This window comes from Zootoca vivipara, chromosome 8, assembly GCF_965207765.1.
Source record: "Zootoca vivipara chromosome 8, rZooViv2.hap1.1, whole genome shotgun sequence".
NCBI classification, from domain to species: Eukaryota; Metazoa; Chordata; class Lepidosauria; order Squamata; family Lacertidae; genus Zootoca; species Zootoca vivipara.
Genome location: NC_142591.1, coordinates 41,200,768 through 41,211,963, shown reverse-complemented (window position 1 = coordinate 41,211,963; position 11,196 = coordinate 41,200,768). Strand labels below are relative to the sequence as shown.

Genomic DNA, 11,196 nt, shown 5'->3' with positions numbered 1-11,196 from the left:
GACACGGGCCAGCTGGTACTGGCTGCATCAGAATGCTTGTGAGGACAACTTCTCATGTGTTCTATATTGTCTTTGTAAATGCATGTGGGGTGAAACTGATACTAAAAGCATCTCATAATTGCTAAAACATGCTAAAAAGTTAACCTGGCAATCTTACCCTGCCCCTCGCAAATTATTTAGACTTCAATCTCATTTATTTCAGTGGGACATTTCCAAATTGTGCACCTAGTACCAGGATACAAGACTACAGTCCTAAGTGCAAATATTTATTAAAGTTACGCATTTTTAACTTTTGTAAATCTACGCACACTGTACTAGGAGCAAGGCCTACCCAACACAATGCAACTAAGGGCCAAACTAGATTTGATGTTAACTGTGTGTATGCAGTTAACATGCATTCAATAAATTAATTAAATAAATAAATAAAATGTAAACAGCAGCTGGGGATAGCACTGATATGCATCAGGACCACAGTGGTGAAGACACTGTCTTGATGCAACTGGGGAGGATTTTAGCATGACAGGAAGGGAAGGGTTAACCTCTCCCCAGCCACTGAACAACCCAAGCGCCAGGGAGGGTGGGTGTGACTTCTATTTGTTTATTTTTAAGTGCATTCATTACATGCATGCAATTAACATCATGTCTAGTTTGGTGCTTCCTTCTGAATCACCATAGATGGAATTGTGTTGTAACTTAATTTATTTCAGAAGTGTTATACACATGGTTCACTGTCTCTTCACTTGAAAACAATGGAATTTAAGTGCTTTATTTTGCCTTGATGCTATCCCATCTTCATAAGATTTTGTAAGTTTTTTAATTAGTTAACTCAACCACATTTTTCTGCTTTGTTTAAGAAAGCTTTTTACCATTGTTCTCCTGAATTCAACACTCACCCACCCACACCCCTACCTATTCCCCTGCCTTTTTGTCTTTAAAAATAATAATTCAAAGTCCTACACTGAAAAACAAGGCTTATTTCATTAATAAGAATTTAGTCAGAAATGAAACATTAGCTAAATCTACTTTCTCATTGTAAATATATTTTATTTAAATTAAAAATGCTTATTAATGCTATTGATTCATACATGTGCAATAATACTTAATAAAGTAATATTACTTGAATTTAGGAATGTAGAATTGCAGCTTGCTGGCCATAGGGCATCTCCGATCTTTCCTCAGCCGACACTTTTACAAAAATTAAAGCTGTTTCCCACCTCCCACTTTTGCCATAGTACTTCGTCGTTCTAAATAAACATTAAAAGGTAGGAAAAGAGACTGATTCTGACTTGAAAGTCATCTCTATCTGAAGCTAGGAGAAGAGTGTGCAGTTAAGTGCCATGGCAAAAGCCAAGAGAGATGGAGAGAGAATGAAAGGGGGCAACTGGAATTTAAAAAATCAGTAAAGTGCACAATTATTGTAATGTTCTATTCCTTTGATCCAAAGAATTTACTCAGCTGCCAATGTGCAATACAATTTGGCTTGCATGGAATATAGTTGCACAATTGAACAGAACAAACTCCTGTTAGATGGTGGTGGTGGTTTTTCTTCCTTTCTTTCCTGAATACATCTACAGGAATTTATTGATGCCATTCAACAATAACATAACATTCCTCAAGCTCTTTGGGTGTTGACCAGTTCCACAAGGGGGCAGAAGGATCACAAATTGTTCTGGTGCTTGCCTCCATTTTATTTCGCTCCGATTTAAATCATGCCTCTGCTCTCCGGGTCTCCTTCCTCCAGCCCGGCCATGGCATTTGATCTGGAGATCATGAAAAGTTTCTCTTTATTTGTGTACTGTCTTTGCACTTTCAAAGGCCGCTGCTCCATTTGTTCTTTGCTGGGACCCTCGGAGGGGCCAGTTTCCCCACTGGGGATCACTTCACAGTCCTGGGTTTTATGGGCTGGGGTGTTGGCAACAGATTCCAATGAGGTGCCTGTTTCCTCCAATGGGGTGTAGCCCTTATTGCTTCTGTGCTGATCACACTGAGAGCTCTGAGAATCTCTCCTGTCCACAGGTGGCGTCGGAGGGGGAGAGTCCCCCAGATCTAGGGATTTGGAGTAGCTGGAAGATGAAGCTTTTACTAAAAGACTGGACTCGAGGTCTGTGCTACTGTCCAGAGTCTGAGAGGGTTCTGGGGAGAAGGATCTCCTGGCATCAGGGAGGCAGCTTGTGCTCTGGCGTCTAAGGACCAATTTACGCTTGCCTGCCCTAGGCAGCATTGTATACCCTTGCCCCGTGTCTATGTAGCTGCTCCTGAGATCTTTCAGGCTGAGCTCCACATCCCCCCGTGGAATCTCCCTAGCCCCTCGTTCCCCCAGTGGCCTCCGCCAGCCGCCACGCTCTCCCTCTGCCGCCTCCCCCTGAGCCAGAGGCAGCAAAGTGAAAGTGCTGAGCGAGGAACCCACAATGGAACTGGCTGTGCTATGCTGGTCCCAGCCATCTGGGGGGCTACAAGGTGGGCTACGAGCAGTTCTGGCCAAGGCAGCTCTCTCCCGATAGATGCTGTACACAGCCTCAGCCAAGTTGGGCGGCTGTGGCTGCCTAGAAGAGAAAGAGGAGGAGCGTGGCGAGGAAACCAAGTCTGGAGGAGACAGAGGGGCCCCCACGGGTGGGTGCCAGCTGCTCTTGGCTAGCACACCAGCAGCCCCCAGGGCTTCCGCAGGGCCACTGCCGGGTTTCAGCTCCAGCCCTCGAGGTTGCACGTAGTTGATGAAGCCATTGATAGGAACTGGGGCGACAGGAGCTGAGGGCGCCCCATCCTTGGTCCGAAGGCTATGTGCATCAATGACAGTGGAGTACAGGTCCCTCAAGTTGATGATCTTTGTCTTTTTGTCCCGGTTCTCGTGGAGCACTGCATTGGCACAGATAAAGAGGAAGATTCCAATGCCCATGATGAGAGGCCCGAGCACCTTGAGCTTGTCCGAATGCAAATACCGCGAGAAAAGCTGGAAGAGGAAGCTTGTGGAAGTGGAGGAGGACGAGGGGGCAGGTGGAGAAGGAGCAACACCCTTCTTGCTGCTTTCAAAGGAGGCGTTGGCTCCCAAGCCTTCTGGGTGCGATTCTCCCGGATCTTCCGTCTGGTTCCTGGAGCGGCTTTTGGTGGCAGTCCCATGTGCTGGCAAAAACTGGCTGCCCCCAGTGCTCCGTGCCCGGTAAAGAGGCTTGGGCCAGTAGCCTACTACCGCCAAGGCAATTCCCACGAGAAGCACCAGGATGCCACAAAGAGCAATGAGGCCAGAGACGGAGCACAGCTTGAGCTTGCCCTTCACCACCACCACGTCGTTCTTGCGTTTCTTTTTGGCTTTGCGCTTGCGCTTTGGGACTTGGCTCTGAGGCCGCAGGGGATCCTGTTTTCTGGCTGAGATCCTCAAGAGGCCTCCAGTGGCGATCATGGCTGGCTACCCTGGGCACTGTTCCCTACAGATACTCCGGCTCCTACAGGAAAACAGGGAATAGGAAAAAAAAAAGATCATGAGAGCCTGGGGATGATCCAGATTGCAAAGCCGCCCACACGGCATAGTCCCTTTAAGATTGCAAATTACATTTCACATTCATTTATTAAATCTGCTCAGTCACTAGTGACTAATCACTCTGACACAAGGATGTGTGTGCGAGACAGAGGCAGGTCTACAACAACCCGCCAATTGCTGTTATCGCTTAACCACAAAAATAGCCACTTAGACACAACCCACTTGCCAAACTGACTACTTGGCCTTAATGTCACTTTCTGTGCATTTGTTGAATAGTAGCAGGGCACTTAATTTGCAGAGCATAAATTAATAAAAGGTTGATTAATGCCCTGCATGCATTTGCAAGCAAAAGAAAAGGGGAGAAAAGATGAGAGGGAGTTGTTGGGCTAGTGAAAGGGAATCTGAGCACTCTTCTTGCTGGCAGCATAGCTGACAAAGCAGCCTTAACGGAATTCCACATAATGTTTTAGAGCAGTGCTGTATGGATCGGGTGCATACTGTTGTTTGGGGACATAGGGAGACAGTGGGCTCTTGCTAGGCTTGTATTTGCTTTGGAAGAACAAGTGTGCCACCTGGGGGTGCTTTCGAACCTGCCATTGTCTTTGGATGTGCAGGTGAGAATCTTTTATCAGCTTTGACTGATTTACCAGTTACATCCATATCTAGAGAAAGCAAATCTACCCTTGGTTACACATGCCTTAGTTACATCCAAACACGACTATTATAATGTTTTGTAGGTGGGTCTCCCTTTAAAGATGGTTCAGAAACTGCAGCTGATGATAAATGTGTTCATGACGATGCTGGCCACTGCTCAGTGATCAGAACAGAGGGTGCCAATTTTTGTATAAGCTGCACTGGCTGCCTATCTGTTTTTGATCCCATTTTTAAGTGCTGGTATTGACCTTTAAAGGTTGTTAACAGTTCAGGACAATGCCCAGGACCTGAAGGATTGCCTTCACTCATATTGAACTGCCCATGCCCTTCAATGAGCTCCAGAAACCCTGCTCTCAGGTCTGCCTCCTCTGGCCATATGCTTGACAGGTGTCAGGTGCTGAGTCTTTTCAGTGGTGGCTCAGCAACTGTGGAATTCCTTCCCTGGGGACATCTGGCAAACCCCTTCTTTCCTCACTATTAGGTGGCAAGACAAGGCATTTGCTTTTGGAGTTTATTTAGTTTTTCTTGCCTTTATTGTTTGGCTGCTGCTACTATTGTTTAGCACCAGTTTTTGTCATTAATGTATTATTGTTTAATTAACTTGCTCAGGTCATTTGTTTTTCATGTGTTAAACACAGGTTTGAATGCATAGATGTGGAAAAGCAGTCTATGAACAACCAAAATATATATCTATACTTAGCTACAAAATTATATGACATCTTATACACACACACTAACCCAGGCATCCCCAAACTTCGGCCCTCCAGATGTTTTGGACTACAATTCCCATCTTCCCTGATCACTGGTCCTGGTAGCTAGGGATCATGGGAGTTGTAGGCCAAAACATCTGGAGGGCCGCAGTTTGGGCATGCCTGCACTAACCTGAGGTAAGTCCCATTGAACTCAATGGGGCTTACCTCTCAGCAGATACATAAAGGACCACACTGTTAATAAAGAGTCTACCCTAGAACTCTGTTTCCCCACTAGGTTACACATGGCATGCTCTTAACTAGCTTTCACTTAATCTCCACCCTGCCAAGAATCCAACTCCATAGCATGCCAGTGTGAATGTTCCTTCATTTTGTCCTGCACAAAATGTTTGCTGATGGTCCTGCCCTCTTCGTTCAACTTCGTTCAACTTCTGCTCCACTACTATAAAGGTAAAATATCCCCTACTCTGTCTGTCAGAGCTTTAAATTGACTTCACTATAGAGAGCAAGCTTTCATTTGCCCTCTGCTGTCATAGAAGTATTGCCTTGGGCAAGCAGACCTAAAACTTATCCCTGGTCATCTGACCCAATAATACCCCCTGCCTTTACTTTCTCAGTGGGTGAAGTTTAGAAAATCAAAGGTGCTGTACACCTTCACAAAGACTCTCAAGATCTGTTGTGCTGAACAACTGGGTGGTGACCAGGAGGAGGGGATATGCAGCTGGAACAAGAACTGGGAACCTGTGGCACTCCAGATGTTGCTGAACTACAATGCTCATTGTTGGCTGTGCTGGCTGGAGCTGAAGATGGAAGGAATCCAACATCATCTGAAAGGCTAAAGAGTCCCCATTCTAGAGCCAAAGTTTATTTCAGTGGTTGTGTGGTTGTTTTCATCCTGGTCCTGCAGGTTTGTAGAAACCCTCCAAACTCCTACAGAGTTACTGCCATTGGCTCTGTGTGAATCAATACAAAACGTGTTAGCATCTACGGTATGAACTGAGAAACTGGGATGGATTCAACACAAAGAGGTCCGTGGTTCAGCAGGGATTTTGGTTTTTTCTTTAACACACAGGTGGGCAATATGTGCCGTCACACAGTCCCAGCCTCATTTTATGTAGCCTCCAACACCTCCTCAAGCTGTCCCATTCTTCTAACCCCATCAGAGTCACACTTCTTGTTCATTTCCTCCTTGTTTGTTCTGGGTTCTCCAATTGCCCCAGTCCCCCATTTCCTCTTTAGTTTCAGAGCATGAAATGGCAAGTATTTTATTTGATAAAAATGAATTAATACTTCATGTCCGTTAATCCCCACACCAATCCCTCCTCATCTCTGATGTAGACTAAAAATTAGGCTGCAGGCTGGCTCCACCCTACAAATAATAAGGTGTCCTTATGAATATGCAAAGATTTCATTGGAAGGTTGCACTCTAAAGTAATCCCCGAACTTCACTTGTGAGCTTTTGCCTATTTCGCCTCTCTCCTATAATCTAGTCAGGACTACTGAAGCCGAAAGAACAGGTATAAGAATAATGGGCTAGCCTGAGGGTGCACCCATTTATTTGTACACATGGAAATCAGGAGTAGGGGCAAAATCCTGATTTCCTTCTACCACCCTGCATTCCCTGACCATGTTAACAAGGGCTTAACCATCTACTCCAGATGCACACTGATAGAGCCAGGTGGAAGAAAGCACTCATTCTAGAATGGAGCTTTTGTCCTTGTTTTGCAGACTGTACTTTCCTGAATGAATACCCTGTGGGTAAAGTGTGGGAGGTTTGTCGAAAATGGATGCATCAGCTGATTATGAAAGGGTTAGGTAGAGCTACATTATAAAGAGAATACAAAACGAAACCTTAGACTGATCAACCAACAGTAGTTTACAGAGACAACTCGGTTATGCTTTAAAGTTCCTTATACATCACTTTCTTGCATCTTAAGATAAAATAATACGAAAATGCATCCCATCTTGGTTAAAGGCAGGAAAGGAAGCCTGAGGTAGCCTTAATCACACCACAAGTGACTGTTTGGCTTTCATAATCTGTACTGTTTCATTATGAATGTGGAGGCTCCTGTTTTGTTACAGGAGTCGCTAAGCTGTTTATGAGCCTCAGGGCATCTTCTTTGAATGAGGCCAAAAGGTTACATTACACAAGGGACTTAGGGATGGTGATCTACCATGCAAAAGGAAAATGCATTTCCAGTAGAAAACGTTGGAAATGATAGTAGAAAGGCAACTTGAATTGTTTTATTTAGGTCACTGGGCATGCGTGTATGTATTGCACTGAACAGGCTGTGTGCTTTTATAAAACTAGAATTTGAAATTTAGCTGTCAGTGTACAAAGGAAACAACCAAATTCTAGCATGATTAGAAATGTTTCTTTGAAGCAACTCCTTCTGAATCTATTTTGTTTTACTACCTAGACAAATCCTCCTTTGTGCTTAAGGTGTGAGGATATCCTCTGGACATCTGCCTGATTGGAATCATGTATGATGTTCAAGGTAACTGGTTATGTAACACCAGTGAATTTTCAGCCCATCAATGTGAGAATGTGATGGAAACAGAAAGATTCTGTGCTGAACCTGATTTAAAATGAGAGGGAGTACTACTTTGAATCACCAGGGGGGAAACAAATCATGTTCTTGTGTTGACAAAGTAGACAAATTTGCAAGGTTTTTATTTACATTAAATCGGGGTTCATAGTCTGAGCATTCAAATAATGAAGCAACACCTGTATATTCAACAGGACAGTCTGAAAATACTAAAGAATTCCTTACTTTCCCCAGAATGTCCAAAACAGATTATAAGAATGATAAAAGCAATCAGTTCAACATGCTGCCTAAAGTTAAATCCTTTGCCTTGAAATCTGGTTGTCAGCATCCTAGGTAATCTTATTTCCTTCATCAGCTAAACCTCCCCATTTCCCAAATATCCCCAGATTCAGCATTTTCTGATTCATTTCGACTCCATGCATTTTCTCACAAAAACATTCCTAGTCCTTACACTGCACCTTAAAGTAATCAAACAGCCAGTTTAACCTTCCCTCCTCTTCTCTGGTATGATTTGACTATTATAGAGTGTAGATTGATTTGGGGGGGGGAGAGGGGAAATACTCATTAATAGGGCTTAATTAAATCTCCGTGTGTGCATGCTTCAGTTTGATGCAATTGGGGGGGGGGATCACCATACAGTACTATGACAAAGATCTGCATTAACTTAGATGGGAAAACACATGCTAAATGATGTTTGCAAAACAGTATTAGAAGAGCATAACAGAATGAGTCCTGCAATTGGATTTCTTAAAAAGAAAGCTTCTGTTAATTATTATGCTATGGGGAAATAGCCCAAATTCTGGAAGAATTCAGGACTTAGAGAACACAGCCCAATGTGATCTATACCAGCTAATAGTTCCGTTAACCAAAATCAAGATCTCTATTTCCCAGGCTTTCAGCTATATTTCAAGTCTATAAGACAGATGAACATCTTGAGATAAATAACTGAGTTACGCCACTTGCTCTGCTATTCTCCCTGGCTGAATGTGCCTAAATGAAAACACACTCCATTTGGGTAAATAACCCTGACCTGCACAAATTAGCTGCTCGCCCTTGGGAAAGAGTTAGCTGCTTGCAGCAAGAGTTTAAACATTATTGCGTCCCTGGGAGGGTGGGCTGCCTCAGGGACAGAGGCTAATGAAACATTTGTGGCTGACATACCTGGGGCTTTGTTGTCCTACATCGTGTCATTAGCAAAGTTGCCAGTCCCTACGGGGGGAAGAGAGAGTTTTCGAGCGACGCTGTTGACAATCTCTGCATGAGGGGCAGCCAGCCTGGCTGCGGATCGGAGGGCTAAAAAGCTAGCAGTGAAAAAGAAGCTTGCACCGGAGAGTCAGCGAATAAGAGCAGCCCCCCCCTTTCAACTTTCCAGATTTAAAACTCACTCCTGGAGCAAATCCATCCAAGGTGCTTTCAGCCTGTAAGGGGGTCACCTGCGCGGCTGCGCCCATTTGTGAGTCCATTTTAGCCGGGCACCTCATTTCATAACCTTCAAAGCGCCAGGCTCCCTCTTTCTCTCTCTGTGTCCCTCCCCACCCCCACCCCACTTTTCAGGAAGGGGATGGAATCACAAACTGATGCTCCTGGATCTCAACAAAGACAGGATGGTGCAGAGAAGGGACTGAGAGAGATCTTGACGGAGCCCCATTCCTACAGCCCAGCCTTTTGGGGAGAAGGGGAGAGGAGGGGGGGCTGCTGCTGAGGATCCCCGGGTGAGTTTACGGTTCAAAATGGCAGCATTTTGTAAGCGGGGAAGCTCCATCTCTTTCTCTTACCGGGGAGAATCGCAGGGTGCGGGAGCCGCAGGCAAGTTCCTCGGAGCCCAGAGAGAAACCATGGAGAAACTTTGCAGCCGGGCGAGTGGACACCTCGGACGGAAAGCGAAACAACCCCCCGGAGCCCCCCCTCCGACGCCGACGCCACTTCGGGCTCATGGGTACAGATCCCGGTTAGAGGAGGCGCGATTGTATGGCTATGGGCAGCCGCCGGGGATCCACGGAAGCCAGTGGCCGCGGCACGGAGCAGTTCCTGCTGCCAAGGGCGCCTCCCGCTCCCTCCGGCATCCTGCCCGGCTTCCGACGGGGGTCGCCCTGCTCCAGGCGCCCTGCGCTTGCTCCGCGACGCTGCTCCGGGCGCCGCTTATTGTTGTGGTTGCTGCTGCCGCCGCCACCGCGGGAAGCCGCTCGCCTCTCCTGCCCGACGGAGGTGCTGCTGCTGCTGCTGCCACCGTCGCTGATTCGACGCCGCCGCCGCCGCCGGCCGGACTCGCTGCTGTTGCTAGGAAACCGGAGCCATGACACAGGAAAATTGCGGCAGGATGGCAATGATCGCCTCCCCTCGTCGCTGCTCGAGGAGGGACCAGACCCTCGCTCGCCGCCTCCCCCGCCTCCTCCCACGTGGCCTAGTTGCCGCCGCCTCCGGTTCCTCGGGGCGCCGGGCGCCTCCCCGCCCATAACGCCCTGCTGCGAGGAAAGGGGCTGAGCGGCGGGAAGGAGCCCCGCTCGCTGGCCTCCAAGAGCCGTCGCGGGGACGGAGGAGGGTGGGGGGGAATCTAGGGGGGGAGCACTTCCCCACCTCAGCCCGCCCCCATCCCACCCACTCGCGTGGATCTACGACCACCAAACAGTTTGGGATCTCTTGCCTTTCGCCGGCAAGATTGCATCGATATATTCCTTTGCACCCCGCTTCATTTGCCCAACCCCTCGGCGCCCCACCCCACCCAACACACACCTGCTTCGTGGGTTGCAGTGTTCAAGCAGTTTATTCAGGAATAGTTTCATTGGAGTAGGAGGTTCTGCTGCTCCAAAGTAGATTTGTTGTGACTTACAGTTGGAAATAATATTATTATTACTATTATTTTTATTACTATTAAGAAGTTGGGTTTCACTTTAATGCTGCATGGTCTTTTTGTGCATTGCTCTTTTTGTTGTTGTTAACGTGCTTGGTTTTTGTTCTGTGAGCCACGCTGAAGATGTTAGTGAGAGGGCAGGTTGTAAACGTTGAAAATAGTCTTCTTACGCGACTGTGCTTTCTTTATGAATGTGTTTTATGAATAGATACATATTAGCCGCCTTATCGTTTTCTTCAAGAACGTGTTGTTTTTATTTAAAAAACAAACAAACCATTTTGGGTTAAACTTTGTAAAAGAAAGCTGAAAGCTGATCTCTCTCAGGCACCATAGTCCTACATTTTGTACTGCCTATTTTGGGTTGTAAAGACAACAGTCTTCTGGGGAGAGAAAGTATTTTAAGGTACACCAAGACTGTTTTTCTGCAACCTAAATTGTTACAAACTGCGGGGCTCGGGTGTGGTGTGGTGTGGTGTGTGTGTTAAAGAGATGCGCTCTCTCACACACTTTCTTCTGCAAAAAATAAGTGCCTTGTGACACCTTAAGAGCTTATCACAAATTTGTTACAGCATGTGCTTTCATGGGATAGAGTCCGCTTCATGAAATGCATCAAATTATCTGATGAAAAGGGCCCTGGTCCATGAAATTGTACGCCACAATACATTTGTGTTACTCTTCAAGGTGCCTCAAGACACTGCTTTTTGATTTTTTACAAGTAACTAACATTTCTATCTTTGTTAATTTGGGGTGCAAACCTAAACACTACATATTATTAAGTAATCCCCATTGAATATAGTGGGACATACATTCAGGCAAACATGCAGTTCACCTGGTTTACGGGCCTGGTGACTGACCAGTTTTTTTTAAAAAAATTGAAATCAGTGTGTTTTCTCTCAAATCTTGCACATTGTTAAAAAGTCAAGGGAATACTTTGGCAAGTATTACTTGGTTCTGAAAAGGGCT

General features: G+C 46.0%; 1 protein-coding gene across 3 annotated transcripts; it reads right to left on the bottom strand.

Moving 5' to 3' along the window:
- Positions 1-260: 260 nt before the first annotated feature.
- TMEM200C (transmembrane protein 200C) lies at positions 261-10,142 on the bottom strand. Of its 3 annotated transcripts, none has more exons than XM_088675357.1 (3): positions 9,161-9,789; positions 8,547-8,686; positions 261-3,437 (listed from the first exon to the last, which is right to left on the bottom strand). In XM_088675357.1, exon 3 carries the CDS (start codon positions 3,392-3,394, stop codon positions 1,703-1,705), a length of 1,692 nt encoding a protein of 563 aa, XP_088531483.1. In that variant the 5' UTR covers positions 3,395-3,437; positions 8,547-8,686; positions 9,161-9,789; the 3' UTR covers positions 261-1,702. The 3 variants fall into 3 exon arrangements, with proteins under 3 accessions (XP_088531483.1, XP_088531482.1, XP_034982325.1); XM_088675356.1 differs by having other exon boundaries at positions 8,547-8,594; XM_035126434.3 differs by lacking the exon at positions 8,547-8,686 and having other exon boundaries at positions 9,161-10,142.
- Positions 10,143-11,196: the final 1,054 nt, after the last annotated feature.